The sequence below is a fragment of the Patella vulgata genome, chromosome 9 (assembly GCF_932274485.2).
Source record: "Patella vulgata chromosome 9, xgPatVulg1.2, whole genome shotgun sequence".
In the NCBI taxonomy this organism is placed as follows: Eukaryota; Metazoa; Mollusca; class Gastropoda; family Patellidae; genus Patella; species Patella vulgata.
This window is the reverse complement of record NC_065887.2, coordinates 35,360,087-35,378,792: the sequence shown is the minus strand read 5'-3', so window position 1 is coordinate 35,378,792 and position 18,706 is coordinate 35,360,087. Positions and strand designations below refer to the sequence as shown.

The following is an 18,706-nucleotide window of genomic DNA, read 5'->3' as shown; positions in this document are numbered from 1 at the left end:
AAGGAATGATTCTGCCGAATGAAATGAAATGAAATGGGGTTTAAGGTCCTACTCTTCTACTCCATCTGGGCTAATGAAGACGGATATACGTCATACAGTGTGCTATGAGGGACATTTTGCAAGGACAGCGACACTACGGCCTGCACTTATTTCGAATTCAAACTGTCACGGGATCTTTTACGTGTACGCCAATGTGTACACGGAAAATCTATTTTTCGCAGCACCCGAATGACTATGCGCAGGTGCGGATTGGGGCCAGAAACCGGCCCGAGCTCCCGTGTGGGAGCGGCCCTTTTTTCTGACCGCGGAGAATTTTGAAAATAAACCCCAAATATGCGATTTGGTGGCATATCTGATTATAATCTCTGTCAAATAATATATCTCATAAATCGATTAATTTTGGCCAAAACCCCGACCTGCAAGTAATTTACAACCATCAACCTGTGAAATTATCATATCGTCAGATTATGCAGGATTCCGATTTCCGGCCCACACCCAGCACACCCGGCCCAGAAAGTCTATTATACCAGCCCATTCCAGACACCAGTAATGGCGTGGCGGCCCGTTAAAGCCACCGGCCACATACAACATGATCATCATCGCTCCATGGCCGGTCCAATACCCCCACCCCACCACATATGATGTTCAGCAGAAAAAGTTTTTTCGACGAATTGGACAAAATAATTTTTTTTCATTGTTTTCCGACCGGCCCTCCGATCGCCCGATCGCCCGATGGCCCAATCCGCCCCTGACTATGCGCTGTCCCTTGCTACACTACTGACAAGGGGGAATTCCCAATGAACCTTCTTGGTTAATGCAGGGACCGAACACGTGGCTTCCAGGTTAACCTAATTTTCTGGATGACACTAATAGATTCGTGTGTCGTTTGAATACAATATCTTTCTACGTTAAATATAAAAATAAACAGAATAGAGTGTAGGGGGAGGGGGTCATTTTCATTTATGCCTAGGTTCTACTGGGCATTTTTTTCCTCGGGGATGTATACTACCGATGGAAATTTATGATCCGCGGGAGGCGTTGGAAACAGCTTCCTCGGGGGGGGGGGGGGCTTCGGGAGCCTCGAAAGCCATGTAGAACCATCGGGAGAACTGCGAAAAATTTCAATGCTTCGGGTTTTTCACAATTTGCCTCTTCTAATTTTAAAATTTGTTTCTCAAGATTTTGTTCTTTTTCACTTAGCTTTTTCTTTTTATATGAATAAAATGATATTATTCTAAACCTATAGGTGTAGAAGAAGCATTAGGTTTGATGATCAATAGTGAATTCTCGGTTATGGATTGCAAATTTTCTTACAAAACTTACATTATATGAACTTACTGCATACATTTCTTTAATTTATATTGTCTTTTACCATTTCACTAAAGTATTTATCATATAGAAGGGATTTATTAAATTTCCAATATCTATTAATCGTTTTGTGGTGACTTCTTTTAACAATTATGGTTGGTTGGTTCTGTATCCCGATTGCATAACATAATTTGACATAAATGGCATCAAATTTTTACTCATCAAGAAGAAATCTAAGCGACCTTCTTTAAAGGTTTTTTTTTCTTTCCCCCAGATATATTTCCTTTTTGTTTCATTAAAGTATTTTTGTAACAATCGAAGATGAAAAGGTAAATTATTATTATATATAACAAATAACCTAAGCCCCGCTAGAGTTATCTTGCGATTACCCAGCAGAACTGAACAATATTTCATGTTTCTTCCGAACATGTCGCATCGTATCAAATTATAGACTACTATAGAATTTTGATCAGTCGTTACGCTATGAAAACTAACTGGTCACATTCAGAACTTTCTGACTTATGTGCCGTCCACTTTCTCTTTACTTGTTTGTGTGACCTTAACCAGTATCCAAACCATAAGGATTAACGTCAAGCTTGACTGACCCAACATAGAAATTAGCCAAATAAAACAACAAACATGGTGGCATACATATAAGTTCAAAAGATTGGGTGTGGCACTCCATTACTGCTTATGTCACATACGGTATTTCGAACAATCTCTGACAATGTTTCAATTACTTTTCTTTATTTTTCCTATTCATTTGCCATAGCCATCAGATCATTAGGTATTTAATGTGATCGAAGAGCGTATTAGGTAGCCTACCAATCTCCTCACTAAAATTTTTGAAAAACCTACTTAGCACATAATTATCTATGCATATTGGTCAATACAAAGTGTTACCCGCCTTAACATTCTGGTACGAAGTGGAATAAAAACCCGAGCAAACATGGCATGAGGTCAAGAGAGAAGGAGATTGCTCCCCATCACTGCCTCGGTCACATACGATGTTTCGAAAATCTCTGGCACTTTTTTCACTTACTTTTTTTTAATTTTTGCCTATTCATTTGCCATATCCATAAGATCATTAGGTATTTAATGTGGTATTAGGTACCAATCTCCTCACTCAAAATTTTTACAAATCGACTTAGCATATATCTATACATATGAGGCAATATAGTGTTAACCTCCTGGAGATTTTGATACAAAATGGGAGCACCACTAGCTTCATGGCTCCGTGTTCGGCAGACACGCGAGAAATTGGGTTGATTTAACTATCTGTCAAGGAGATTGACAGTACAGAAGTTTTTGTCATTTTATTATTTTATATTCCCTAAACATACGATATAATATTAAATAGCAACGGCTAACTGTTTGTCAAGGTCGTTGATATGCGCGGATATCGAAAGGAACTGAGATCTTTGGGTTATAAACTTACATTTCAAGTTTCAACAAAATCGGATAAAAATTGTGACCTCTATAGGGTCCACAACCTTGATATACCATATTTTTACGCTATTTGAGAACGATGGGCGGCCATTTTGTCTGTCAGTTTTGGTCCGATTTTCACAAAATTCGAACTCAGCCGTCCTTGGGGTGTAACGGTGATATACTAAAACGTTTTTTTTTAAATTGGATAAAAATTGTGACCTCTATAGGGCCCACAAGCTAAAAACGCGATTTTTCGTACAAATAGGGGCCATAATTCAGGAAGTTATGGTCCGATATGCGCGAATATAGAAAGGAACTATCTTTGGGTTATAAACATATATATTTCAAGTTTACACCAAATCGGATAAAAATTGTGGCCTCTACAGTGTTCACAAGCTAAAAACGTGGTTTTTCGTACAATTAAGGGCCATAATCCATGAAGTTACAGTCCGATACATGCCAATATCGAAAGGAACCGAGATCTTAGGGTGATAAACCTATTGTGACCACGTTATTTCTGGTCTTATAGAATTAAGACTGAGTCCAAGTAACTTCTATGTGATTTATTAAACATATATGAATCAACAAATATTTACAAGAAAGAGAGATCCGATCCGTTCTAAACCATAGCTCACTCTCTGTTTTAAATACAATTCTACAAAATATATAATAGACAATTATGACACATTGACAATTAAACTATAAAATATTGCTTCTAAGTTGAAATCTAAAACAATAGTTCGTTTTATAGAGAGTTTGGTTAATGACCAATACTTAATCCCTCCATTGTTTAGACTGTAATGCTTCCTCTAATTTATATCTGGCGTAATAGCCAGTGGCTGGTTTAATAAGGTTTTATAACATAGGGGCCAGTTGATATTTGATTGTAAAGAGTTAACTGACTATGTGTTTTTATAAGAACAATATATCACTCATGTCAGTGTCTGTTTAATTCAACACTTATCTTACTTGAGAAATAATTAGGTAAATAAAATATATTTAAAATGTATTAATGTTGTCAAAGATATGTTTACCAAAATGGGAAAAGTAACATTGGTTTTTAATATATAGAAATCATATGACTTATGTCGGTCATACTATATTTCAAGTTTCGTTGAAATCGGATAAAAATTGTGACCTCTAGAGTGTTCACAAACAATTGTGGACGGACGGACGGACGGAAGGACAGCGGCGACGACAATATACCTCCACATGCAAATCTGGGCGTATAAAAACACAATCTCTAAATATAAAATTCATATAAAAATTATAGAAGCAAATGAGTAAACCGGTATAGTAACAATTACACATCCATATCAAATTCGGGCGCTTTATAAACTGTTAAAAGGGATGAACTATAATATAATAATAAAAATAAACACAACTTAAAGATATAATTATTGAGTTCAAACAGGTTTGTTTCCCCGAGATAAAAAAACAGCAGCAATAAACATATTTAAGTAGATTAAAGTCACATTTTGATTTCATTGAAGGAGACGACCTAGGTATAAGTTTGTAAAAAACGCCACAAGAAACAGATTTTTCATATCCTAGCTTTCTAACGACCTAACTTTGATACTCTCGTGCGATACGCTCAGTGTCAGATGGAGTTGGAGACGAGCGTCTTTACTAGCAACCGCCTTGCGTCTGGATAATCATGTATATCGCGCATACGCTTGTGAGTAACAGAATTTTCAGATTAACGCAGCGCTGAATAGTTATGGTTACCAAGCCAACCAACGACAAAATGGAGGCGATCGTTTTTATGAGTTGTGTACCTCGTAAAAACTGTTTCGGCAATCATTTCGAAACATCATACTATTTTGACCCGAACATTTCTCGCGGCGTTAATAAGGTATTTCTTTGTAATCTATATATTTTTTTAAGCAATCTTTATATAAACAGCAGAGCAATCTCTCCACAAACATACGTATATATTTAAATATAGTATTTATATTGTAGATAGAGACGAAATATTAGATGATTATGTACAATATTACACCACAATCAATAGTTACATATTTCATTAAAAAAAAATCATAAAAAATCGAATCTTTGAGAATAGTGGAATTTAGGTTTACAATTCAGGGGCCTGTTTCACGAAATTTTAACTCAGATAAAAATCAAAATTTTAGTAATTTGTTTGGATAATAATAGATTGATTTTAGTGCTTAACCAATCAAAATTGAAGTATCTACTTAAATTGGATTTTATCTTTAGTTAAGATTTCGAAAAAAAAACATTTCCCCGAATAATGGATTTTGAGCATTTTAATAAAATTATGGAAGTTAGCATATGCCGGGGCCCTTATTCACGAAAACTTAAACTAAGTTACAACCGAAATTTTAAGAAATACTGCAACTTCATTGGATATATGCAAATTGATTTTACTGGTCAGGCAATCGAATTGCAGTATATCTTAAAATTTAGATTTTATCTTAGTTTAAGTTTTCGTGAATAAGGGCCCAGGAGTCAGGGTATACATCAACTGAAATGATTGCGGAAATGAAACCAGGCAATCCATTCACTGTATATTATGCGTTTTGTAATCTACACCTGAGTTTCCAGAACCTTAACCTCGGTTTCGTCTACGTCTGCGTAAAAGCCTAGTTCATAATCCTCATGGTCGGAGTGTTCTACGGGTGATGAACGACGTAGATAAAAACCAGACGGTTTAGCCATGGCTTCGGGTCCACTGGAGTCGAATTTATACAAAGGAACCGCTTCTTTTTTCAAAAAATCCATCTCACTCAAAGCCGATAAAACTTGCCATGCTTTAACGGACGTCAAGTGACTTTCCAAATCTAATTTGAAATCATTCTTTTTATATAGTTGATCCACCCATTTCTCCTTAAAGGTAATCGCTGGCATTTCTCTGAAAAAGTAGATTTACCATGCGAATATATTATTTGACAATCGAATTTACATCGGACTTTTCCTAGACTGTGAAATGACTGAACAGGGATTTAGAATCTTTGATACCTGGTTAAAGATGCATTATGTAAGAGGTAAATTGGCATATTGCAGGTCTTTTTGTGGCTTCAAATGTATAACAATCGGTTGCCATGCACGATACGCTCACATTTTGCAAGAGATGGACAGAGAACAAGCTCAAAAAAAGAAGTGATTTTTCGTACAATCAAGGGCCATAATTCAGGAAGTTACGATCCGATATGCATGAATATTGAAAGTAACCAAGATCTTTGGGTTATAAACATGTATTTCAGGTTTCATCAAAATGGTGTCCTCTCTCTAGAGGATTCAAAGCCTTGATATACCATATATGTACAATATTTGCGTACGAGGTGCAGCCATTTTGTCCGGCAGTTTTTGTCCGATTTGTACGAAATTCGGATTCAACCATCATAAGGGCGTAAAAGTAATATATTCAAACGTTTTTTTAAATCGGATAAAAATTGTGAAATCTAGAGCGATCACATCCTAAAAACGCGACTTTTCGTACAGGGGCCTTAATTCAGGAAGTTACGATCCAATATGCACGAATATCGAAAGGAGCAAAGATCTGTGGGTCATAAATATGTATTTCAAGTTTCATCAAAATCGGATCAAAATTGTGGCCTCTAGAGGATCCACAACCTTGATTTTTTAAATCGGATAAGAATTATGACCGTTATAGGGTCCACAAGCTAAAAACGCGATTTTTCGTACAACCAGGGGCCATAATTCAGGCAAGGAACCGAGATCTTTGGATTATAAACTTACATGTCAAGTTCCATCAAAATCAGAAGAAAATTGTGACCTCTAGAGGGGCCACAACCTTAATATATATACCATATTTTTACGCTATTTGAGAACGAACGGCGGCCATTTTGTCTGTCAATTTTGGGCCGATTTTCACGAAATTCAAACTCAGACGTCCTTAAAGTGTAACGGTGATTAAAAAATACAGTTTTTTAAATCGGATAAAAATTATTACCTCTATAGGGTCCACAAGCTAAAAACGGGATTTTTCGTACAATCAGGGGCCATAATTCAGGAGATCTTTGGGTTATAAACTTACATATCAAATTTCAACAAAATCGGATGAAAACTGTGACCTCTATAGGGTCCACAACCTTGATATACCATATTTTTACGCTATTTGAGAACGAACAGCGGCCATTTTGTCTGTCAATTTTGGGCTGATTTTCACGAAATTCGAACTCAGTCGTCCTTAGGGTGTAACGGTGATATAATAATACGTTTTTTTTAAAAATCGGATAACAATTAGGACCTCTATAGGGTCCACAAGCTAAAAACGCGATTTTTCGTACAATCAGGGGCCATAATTCAGGAAGTTACGGTCCGATATGTGCGAATATCGACAGGAACCGAGATCTTTGGGTTATAAACTTACATTTTAAGTTTCAACAAAATTGGATAAAAAATGTGACCTCTATAGGGTCCACAAGCTAAAAACGTAATTTTTCGTACAAACAGAGGCCTTAATCCATGAAGTTTCGATTCGATTGCCAGTATCGAAAGCAGTCGAGATCTTTCGGTGATAAACCTATATTTCAAGTTTCGTCAAAATCGGATAAGAAGTGTGACCTGTAGAGTGTCCACAAACAAATTGTGGACGGACGGACGGACGGACGTCAGGGCGGACAGAGGCGACGACAATATACGCCCACATGAAAATGTGGGCGTATAAAAAGTATAATTTAAACATTTATTAATAATTATGACAAGCCCTTCTTCCTCAACGATAAACTAGATAATCGAGACTATGACTCGTTTGTCCGGTACCGTTTCTTCCACAACGATAACCTAGATAATCGAGACTATGACTCGATTGTCCGGTACCGTTTCTACGAAAATAAATGTTTTGTCAAAACTTCAAATACTGATAAATTGGCACATAATAAAGTAATTTAACTGAAACTTCCAAACTTTTCATTATCTACTTCAGCTCTTAATCTAATTCTTGCATAATGCATCTTTAACGTCTATATATTGCTTCACAATATCAATGCTTTATATCGAATATGAAAAAAGAAATCGTTAAAAAACTAGCCTCTATCGCGTCCACAAGGTTTTCGGAAGGGGATCGATACGGAATGGAAGGTCACGAAAAGCTGAATATCGATAGGGTTCATCCTCTCACCACCTCAAATGCTCCACACCAAATTTGAAATAAAATCTGTTAAGAAATATAAGAACTACCAATTCACAAGGTTTTTGGAAAATGGGACATAACCCCGGAACATAAGACCCGATGCACAGCAAAATCAAACTCACCCGAGATATTGATCCTTGTCATGTGCGGTGTCATATCTGAATCGGTTGGTATTTTGGTTAAAATACTTCAAAAATACTATAAGTTAGAGTCGGGTTATAAGCGTGCACTTATAAGGATGCAGGGAACAAAACACACAATATACTCCAACTAAATTCAAAGCAATGTGTTTCAATATAGGAATTACGAAAAAAAATGGTGCTTTCATAAAAACATATTAAGTTTCTGTGTAGATGCATTGTCAGACAAGTTGTGGTGGTACGGAGGCATTATGCCGAATAGAGCGAGATCAATAAGGAGGAATGTGGGGGGGGGGGGTAATGTAGAAAGAGAGTGTCCACAAGATGGGACATGCCACTAAAAAGTAGAAAAAAATATTTCGTACAAGTCTATGTTTTTTTTTGTGATGGACCTACTATTGACATTAAGAACTTACCGTTTATCATTTTTTAATTGAGCCAATGTCTCTGGAGGAAAGTGGCATTTTGAACAAAGCTCCTCTACTTGTGCTTCATCTAAGTCTCTTTTTAAGACATCCATGATACCCATACTTCTCTACATTGAAAGAACAAAATAACATAAAGCAACCAAAAAACTGCTGAGATGGCGACAATATTTATAAGTAGTGCCTTGCGCTTCCATTTACAATCTGCCAATATTTTGGATGTTAAGGTTTTATTTTTTAAACGGAGATGTTGGCCTTATATATATTTTAACTTTTCATGGTATGGCGTCGGTTTCTATATTAGACTATATACATCAATATTATTAGGCTTATACAGTCGAAACTTGGATGCATTGGGAGCAAACATCAATACTTGCATCGGTAAATTTGGCCGTCGCTGAAAGTTGCTTGGAACGAAAATTCTTTGACTCAAATCTCTGACATAACTTCAGTAAACGTGTCATTTTGTACCAACATTGATACTACTGTCTACGATTATGATGTATTCGATATATTTATCCATTTTTGTGAACAATTATAGTCAAGTTTAGTTTGTCTATTTACGATATAAACATGTATTACTACCTCTGGCAAATGTTGAGGAACATTCTGTATGTAGGATGCAGGGTATCGGTTGGCGCTAGCACCGTGCAGATCACCAATGTTGTCAGACATCGTAATAATGCATTGAAATTGTTCCCGTGGTAGGTGATCTGGTTTCGAAATCATTACCCACTCAATGTTGTGAGGACCCTCTCGACAGCACACCATCAACTTTTTCAATGGCACTATCTGTACAATAAAAACCCACATTAAAGATACATTGTGTAAGATTTAGATAAAGAGTTGGACGTTCTTGTTATAATAGCTCAAAAATAGATTATGAAAAATTAAATTATTGAAATTTTCACCCAAATTACTTTTTTTCTGAGCAAAGTTATGACTGTTTGGAGATGTAGTGTAGATAGTTCATTATCGTAGCAATGGTACTTAACAATCGAGATTTAGTCTCGATTGTCCATTTTATTGTTAAATGTCTAAATCTATTTAAATCCCAGCCATCCAATGTTAATAAATATGAAAATAATAATCTATACAACATTTGAAGACAAAAGAAAGACCTGGCGGAATATTTAGCTTTTTACATAATACATCTGCAAAGAGTGAACTTTGTTGAATTAAATTGGTGAAGATTTGTGATTAAGTTACTGCTAAACGAAACATTGGTTTTTAAACAAATAAAGTTTGGATGTGATAATCGTCCTGGTATATTGTTTAGCCTATTTTACCCTGAAATATTCTGATATATACCGTTTTTAAAGGAAATGGTTCCATGTCGCCATTTTCGGTGGTTAGTGTTTGCCATTGATTGGCTTCTTCACCAGTCGTCGTTAGGTTAAAAGTCAGAATGACCATATCAATATCTTCATATGGTTCTAGGGTTACTGATTTACGTTCTAATTGGTGAAACTTTGACTTGTTGTTGGCAATCCACTGTAAAACATCAACAAATAAACAAACAATAGACGATATATATCCACGTTCCCCGACCCACCAGCTGCAGGGACGTTTTCACAGACTTCATAAAACATTCTAAGGTGACTTCCTAGTATACCCCAAATCCAGCAGCTACCTCCGTGATGGAGTGTCTACATTATGGTTCCAAAAAACAATCCCACTCAGTTCGAAGAATTTATATGAGAACCGTGTTCTGTATGGCATTCACCAGATTTTAACATCAAAATATCAAGTGCGGCCAAAAAGGTCTTCCTTATCAAACCCACTAAGTTTTCAAATTATATCAAATTCCAACTACCAAGGGATCATTTATTTGCTCGCCAATGTATACATGGGACCCCGGTTTTTCGTCCCATCCGAACGACTATGCGTTGTCCCTTGCCAGGCCCTCTGTCCCGATGAGTATGAGCTGATATTACTCTGATGTAATCTCAATAGCACAATCAGAAATCTCAGCCCGTGAGGACAGGAAAAAAGTGTAGTATAGACGAATTCTATTGACTTACCGAATTTCTGAAATCTGGAATATTGCCTTTCATATCCCACACTAAATATTGAATACGTACTTCACGTCTTCGGTTAATTATTTGATACGATCCCAATATATCAACATTTAAAAGTCGTGGACAAGATATTTCCTTTTCACAGTAGTAACAAAGTACGAAACCGCTAAAATGAAGAGTAAATATTCGAACAACATCTGTCTCTATCTCATAGTAACTCTCCGATAATTCTCCATTTTCTTTTGACTTTTCTGGAACGACGGACTTTATTACTGTTCCACCAGTTGCTGAAAACTGATAAACCTTTAGCTGACTCTTTTGGAATCCAGGTTGCAAGGCGTGTGGTATATTAATGACCATGTGTTTTTTGATGACCATCTTCCAATTAGCGTCCATATGATATTCAGGAGCGGGAGAATAAATATTTTCACTTTCTTCCAGCTGCAGAGTGTTCTTCAACTGTCGTAAATCACTGTGCACATGTCCTAATATATGAATACTCTCTGATTCTTTGACAGTTTCTGGAGGTACAACTAGTCTCACAGAAGATCCAGGTAATTGTAGCTCTCCACCTTGCTGATTAAAACTGGCGCTGCCTTGGAACTGTGTATTGAATATCGTTGTAGCCTGATTCGTGTGTTTGGTTTGCGTTCCCTCATCCCGCTGTAACAATTCTGTAATATTCACATCTTTGGTCCTTATAGACTTAAAAAAATCGATAGGTGGCAATTCAATTGGTAGACATATGTAACTCTCCAACGATGAAGAACTAGAAACAGGTCTGTTGCAATCCCATGTTGGAGATGATTCAACAGTGTTACACAATTGATTTTTTAATATTAGTTCGGTCTGGGTGTGGTCATTGTTTGAATTGTTAACTTCATCTACAAGCAGATTATTTTGATAAGAATGTCCGAGTCTGAATTCGTTTTCCGTTCTATTGTTATGTTCTAGGAAAGGACGGCAATGAACAGATACATCTTTATCTTCATGGTATTGAATGGAATTACAATAATCTTCTGTCGTAACTTGGGTTGGTAACATATCCTCTATCTGGATTGAAATACCATCACATTTGTTGACATACTGGTTTGAAAGTTCATATTCCTCAGTTTTACTAGAACCTACAAAAAATAAATAGCATCGAAATAAATTGAATATGTAAATCAACAAGACAAACATCAAGTTCCTTGTATTGACATGATGTGTATGAAAGGATAAAAAATATACCTAACTATTTCTGATGTTTCTAATGATTTTCTGGGAGCATACAGCAGCCCTTTGAGAGAAAATAAATGGTAATCGAGATATCAGAGGACGTCACAATTTAACAGCGACAACTTAGTCTATTAGTCTATTAGATGTATTTGAATATAGCCACGTTTCGGGGACTATGACGTGTGTATCATTTTAGGAATGTACGTTCCACATCTAGCAAAGATATTTTATAAATCCGAACTTTTACTAAAAGGTTCCGCCATTACTAAGCGTAGATCAAGGGATGCACTGACAGCACTGTGGACATTCTAAAGCTAATGTTTGGTTGGCGCCGACTCGGGCGGGGAGAGATAACCCGATTTTTTAGGAAAACTGTTTGGTTAAGATAAGCTGATAAAATAGGGGTTTTTTTAGGTTGGGGGAAGGAAGTGTCGGTCATTCACAACTGTTTGAAACGTAATTTTAATACTTTCCAACCACTACCCTCGACATGAAACTTAAAGAGGGTAGTATAGTCAGTACTAGTCGAGAATAGAAACATAAATAAAGAAAATGATATTGTTTTTTTTTTACCCCGTCTACGTTTGAACCGAATAATAATAGATATTATTATCATTATTATTATTATTATTATTATTATTGCCACAGTCACTGTCGTCCACATTGGTGGGCTGTGTTCTGGAAGAAAAAATTGAAATACTATATAGATATAACAGAAAGTCATTCGTATACTACTTTTTTTTCACGAAATCTTATACATTTTATAGGCACACGTCCAGTTTCCCACCGTAAAAGAAAACCACCAAATCCTCCTGAAATACACACGCATAATAGTGATGATTTCATTCTTAAACGGTATACGTGTTTATGCAAAAGACATGCGCTGTCTCCGAGTACCATAACCAACTTGAGTGCGAAGATGCTCCTTGAGTCTGCATACTAAAGAATTTGCCCAATACCCCAAACAATAATATATGGTTGGGCATTAACTTTTGGTTCAATAGATCACTTCCGGTTTATAACCGAGGAAATGACCTAATTACAGGGGAATTATAAGAGTTTTTATATGCCAAGTCTTCTTACTTAATTTGTTATGGCATTTGACTCAACAGTCCCATTGGTAACTTGACTCAGTCGTGAATTGAATGGCCGGACTCAGGGGACATCACAAATGTTGTTGCCTCTAACGGGGGTAATTATTCAGTTTAAAAGAAAGATAATAAAGTTTTGCAGTTCGATGTAAAAACTTAAAAGTTAATATAAAACAGAAATGGATATTACCTGAGTTTATTGAGTCGGACTCTTCTCGTTCCTCTAAGTTTGTTTCTTCCCTGTAGACAATGTCTGGAATTGATATATCGGATGTTGATTGTGTTACGACGCTTGAACCTGTAGAGATTGTAGACTCGATAGCTTCACCAGACTTCACCACAACTTTATCATTTACTAAAGGTAAATCTGCAGTTTTCTCTCTTCTACCACTTGCTTGTTGACCTTTGTGTTCTCCATTCTCGCCTCCAAGATACGGATTTGGTACTTCGTATGTTGATGGTGTAAATGCGCTTGGTCTAGTAGATAATGCATAGTTAACATTATCACCAATCTTTATGATGTTCTCTTTTCTACCAATTGTTTGTCCATTTCTGGGTTGCCAACATTTCTTGTTAAAACGATAACGCTTATGTTTATCGTGAATGATTCTAACTGTAAAATAATGAAATATTCTGCACAAATATACTTACTGGGGCTTATGATAGAACCATCTTCCTAAATATATCGTTCATAATAACATATATCTGTAATACACACACTAACTTGTTTACTTTTTGAAATGAGACAAGTATTGTTAATAAACTGAATAATATCACCGAGCATGTCGGTGTTAAACGGTGTTTATAGTGTAGGATTTGTATGCTAAAATTGATTTTTTTTGCTGTTTTGGGTTGATGTTGGACCAAGCTATCCAAAAGTGTTGGGGTTCAAATTTTGCGACACCTTGACCCCCCTGACAGGGGCATTTTTGAAATTGGGCCCCCTATGAATGAGGACATGGCTATCTCCGCCAATAATGGTTGGATTTTCATGATCTGAAGTTAATTCTCGTGTTTTTTCATCATGCCGATCCCATCTATGATAAACTTAAAGCGATTGGAAGTAGTTTCCATTGACTTCCGGTGGGAAATACCAATTTCCTGTGTCAAACTTGGATTGATTTCAGCCGATAATCTTTGAATTTTCATGATCTGAAGTTCATTCTGGGATTTGTTCATATGCGGACCTCATTCTAGGTTTCCAATTTTTCGACCCTTGACCCCTCGGGAGGGGGGGGGGGGCTTTTTGAAATCCGGACCCCTCTGACCTAGTCCATGGCAATCTCTGCCAACAATGGTTGGATTTTCATAATCTGAAGTTCATTCTGGGGGTTTGTCATCATGATACCCCTAAAGCAAATGGGAGGAGTTTTCATTGAATTCCGGTGGGGAATACCAATTTCCGGCGTCGCAGCCTACCAATTTTTGTGGATTTTGAAGCATGGTAAAATGATTAATACGGTCACTTTTGGATGACTGAAATGTTCTGTCATGAGATTCAAAACACTTTGACATTTGTTACAAGTAAACAAGTTTAATATCAAAAACAAAAAGAATCTTAACAAGCCAGAAGACGCCAGAAACGAAACAAAAAGAACCTATCTTGGAAATAAATACATCAGTTATTCATCGTCCTCGTCCTCCTGCACACCCCTAATCATATTGGTACGGTCCCTATCAAAACACGTGCAGAAAGATGTATAAGGCAGACCATTTTTAGCAGCCTGTTTTACAACCACATTTTGTGAGTTCAATTACAGCACGATGGACAGGCAGATCAAGATTGGGCACAAGAACATAAATGCCCTTGCCCAACTGCCAGCCGCTGTCGTTAAATGGCAGGAAGGTTCAGGGATCGGGTTAGGTACGACTTGTCGCGTATCGAGGTGTACTTTGTTCCTGGAGCGACAATGAAGCACGAGTCAGTGGAAGCATCTCTCTCTCCCAAGTTTTCTGAACTGAACAATTGCCATCTAAGTACTGGTAGGTTTAATGGAACAGATGAAGAGTAGACTTAGCAGGCAAATCTCTCCAATTCCCTGACCTGCGAAGGCAAGTCATACTTCTCTAAACTTCTTGAAACAGATAATAACAGGGTCATCTTCATCAACCTTCATGTATGCACCAGCCCTTGCTTTCTTTGTGATGCCCACAAGTTTACCTCTCCAGTCAACACCAGAGAAGCTGCGAAGTCCAATCAGACCTTGAGACTTATGACTTCCAATGACACGCACTCGCTCGATCACATCTATCTCTAGATCTCTGTGTTTTGCGGCCATTTTCTGTTACAAACCTGAGATGACTGCGAATACCGAGACGACCCCGGAAGAATTGTGCGGACATCGGCGTAACGTGACTAAGCTCTCAGCTACAGATGCAAGATCTAGGGGTTTCTAAAATGATGAGAACCCTGTGTGGTGTAGCCTTTGCTGTATCAAACAGGCTAGGATATGCTTTTGAAGGAGCAAAAACTCAACCAGTGTCATATGCTAGCCTGGTTGCTACAGCACAGGCTACACCACCCAAAGTTCTCATCATTTATGCTATGGCTCTACGGCAGAGTATGAAGAAAACATCAAACATGCAGAAGCCTCCTGGTCTACAAGTGGCATTCACCATGCGAATCGACTCAGAAGCTACAAAAAGTGGTACTGCGTGATATATTTCTCTAAACTGAAATCGGCCCGAGTTTGACACCAGAAATTGGTATTTCCAACCGGAAGTCAACAAAAATTACTTTCATTCGCTTGAAGTGTATTACGGCACCGGAAGTCAATGAAAACTACTTCCAATCTCTTTAAGTGTATCATAGATGGGATCGGCATGATGAAAAAACACGATAATGGACTTCAGATCATGAAAATCCAACCATTATTGGCGGAGATAGCAATGTTCTCGTTCAGAGGGGCCCCGATTTCAAAAATGCCCCTCTGAAAATTTGAACCCCAACATTTTTGGATAGCTTGGCCCCTAATCAAGCCAAAACAACAAAAAAATCAATTTTAGCATACAAATCCTACGGGAGCTGTTTTAATGACATGTTATACCACACTATTAAGCCACTTGGTCTCGGTGACGGTCCTGTTTCGACTAAGGTGGGGAGAAAAGCAGTTGTGGTCTGTGTGTGAGTAGGTGTGGCGGCGGGACTTAATGGAGAGGTGGTTCACCTTATGAGCATTCGATTGACCAGATTTCAGCGACCTTATTACTTTGATATTAGTTGACATTTGAACTTTTGGGAAATTTTTTCAGTCAGTTTCTGTTTAAATGGTGACGTATGATGACCAAGTCTTGTCTGAGATAGCATTCTAGGTTGAATGCTAATATTGTTTTTTGAGACCGAATAACTTTACCAAATACGTTGAAATGCATGAAGTGGTCGTACACAAGCCGGAACGTCTTAATGTTAGCAAAAGTCACAACATAAGCATAGTTATGGAAGACTATTGCGGCCGTTTCATAATCTCGGTATTTCATAGTGTCAAGTCGTTTGGGTGGTAACGAAAAGCGTTTGGATTTGAAATATTAGCAGACCGTAGCCCCATTCATATTTTAGCACACTGTATGGCGTATGTTCGTCATTTATTAACCCCGTCGGTGCAGAAAAGTAGGACGTTAAACCCAATTATATTTCAGATCATTTCGTATTCATACATTATATCAAGGCCTATGATGATTTATATTTAAAGTTGAAATTGAAAAGATTCAAAATTAAGCATCATGTGTTTAGAAAACTTACTGCATATAGCTTGTAGCTGCTTCTTCTTAAGTTGGTGAACTAAAAATAAATATGATTAAGATTGACTTAACTTTACAATTCAAAATATCAACTGAAAAAAAGACATGTGGTTGAAAATAGATTTTGAACTGTAGTTAGAAACAATAAGACAAAGTTATGACATATTTCCATCCCAGTCGGTATTCTTCGATTAATTTCGGTAATTTCCGAGGTTTGGGGACAAATAAGTTTCATGGCAGTCGAATATTGTCGGTGGAAATTAAATAAATCTAATTCACACTCGAATATGTTAAGAGTGATTTATTTCCCTTTCATAACATTCCATATGGCGTACTGTCTTTAAAATACTGATGGGGCGGGGCGGGGGGGGGGGGGGTGCATTAACGAAGAAAAATAAATAGATAAAACATACCAGTTTCCAATGACGCAGTTGTAACTGGTTCAACTTTGTAGGTTTTACCTACATTTTATTTCAGACAAATAAACCTGTATAGCTTTATAGACAAGGTAGCACTTTTAGTCTATTAAAACAAATACAAAGTTGTAGAAAATATTTCAGTGTCCGGGGCAATAACTGGGTATACCGATAGGTTTTCAACAATGAAACATTACAAATAGATCGTATTTATTTCACTATTGAAATTATTGTAGCAATTGGAACCAACGGTTGCAATGCACGATACGCCCACATTTTACAGGGATAGAGAACAGGAGCCGCGATTTTTCGTACAATCAGGGGCCATAATGTAATGCTATGGTCTTTGCGATCATATTGTATCTTATTAGGTTCACACTTTCGATAAAGTCAAATCTCACGTACTCAAATGAATTTGCGTGGTGTATTTATATATATATAAACAAGCCAACAGTGAGGCTGATGTCCCCCGCCGAAATAGGAAAATAATTAGAGGACACATATAAAAATCAAATTGCGTATCGCTCTGCTTACCCTGAGCAGAAAATGCTCATTATCAAACTTAGTCAAGGTATTACTGTAATGAAACTATACACCAAGTTTCATCAATCTCACTTAATTAGAACTAAAGTTATCGTGTCCCAAAGCATCAACCAATCAAATTGCTTATCTCTGCTTACCCTAAGCGGAAAATGCTCATCTTCGAACTCCATCAAGGCATTGACCTAATCAACACATACACCAAGTTTGAACATTCTAGCTCAATTAGGAAGAGAGTTATCGTGCCCCAAAGTATCAACCAATCAAATTGCTTATCTCTGCTTACCCTAAGCGGAAAATGCTCATCTTCGAACTCCATCAAGGCATTGACCTAATAAACACATACACCAAGTTTGAACATTCTAGCTCAATTAAAAGTTATCGTGTCCCAAAGCATCAACCAATCAAATTGCTTATCTCTGCTTACCCTAAGCGGAAAATGCTCATCTTCGAACTCCATCAAGGCATTGACCTAATCAACACATACACCAAGTTTGAACATTCTAGGCCAATTAGGAAGAGAGTTATCGTGTCCCAAAGCATCAACCAATCAAATTGCTTATCTCTGCTTACCCTAAGCGGAAAATGCTCATCTTCGAACTCCATCAAGGCATTGACCTAATAAACACATACACCAAGTTTGAACATTCTAGCTCAATTAGGAAGAGAGTTATTGTGTCCCAAAAAGTGTGACGGACAGACAGGCAGACAGACGGACAGACAGACGGACGAACCCATTTTAATAGTCCCCTGCTTTCTTCGAAAGGCGGGGGACAAAAAACAGTGATATTTTGGTCCTGACCACTACTAAAACATCCATCAAATACTATCTTGTTTATGACGTGTTTGGTAGACCAAATATGGTAATGTTCTCCAGTCTTTGGGGTATGGGGAAGTTTATTTCATATTTGGGAAGGAAATTAACGCCAAGGTCAGTCTATGACGTAGAAATTAGGGGGTTATAAAAGAGGGTGTTGAGCGAAATTCATCAGAGCCCACCCAGACTTTCCGAGCAGTCATCAAAAGATATAATAATACAAATGATTGAGAACGAGGAATATTGGTGCAAAACGTTTTTTTTATAATAAAGTTGTAGAAACGAACTAACATGTAGTTATATTTACGATCACAAAGGAAACACAACAAAGAAATCCGCTATTACTACAATAATCCAGAACTTATCGAAAGAAACTAGGATCTTTGGGATATAAACATGTATCTTAAGTTTCATCAAAAACGCAAGAGGGTCCACAAGATTT

General features: G+C 37.2%; 1 protein-coding gene across 5 annotated transcripts in view; it reads right to left on the bottom strand.

Annotated features, from left to right (window-relative positions):
- Positions 1-3,287: 3,287 nt before the first annotated feature.
- Positions 3,288-18,706, bottom strand: part of LOC126807987 (uncharacterized) — a 32,387-nt gene continuing 16,968 nt past the window's right edge. For 2 of the 5 annotated variants that reach the window (XM_050532997.2, XM_050532999.2), the window contains exons 5-12: positions 16,493-16,531; positions 12,944-13,366; positions 12,236-12,340; positions 10,448-11,568; positions 9,735-9,917; positions 9,009-9,215; positions 8,415-8,533; positions 3,288-5,614 (exon numbers count right to left, since the gene is read on the bottom strand). In XM_050532997.2, coding sequence (XP_050388954.1) covers positions 5,290-5,614; positions 8,415-8,533; positions 9,009-9,215; positions 9,735-9,917; positions 10,448-11,568; positions 12,236-12,340; positions 12,944-13,366; positions 16,493-16,531 — 2,522 coding nt within the window. In that variant the 3' untranslated portion in view covers positions 3,288-5,289. The other 3 variants (XM_050533001.2, XM_050533000.2, XM_050533003.2) reach the window with 3 other exon arrangements.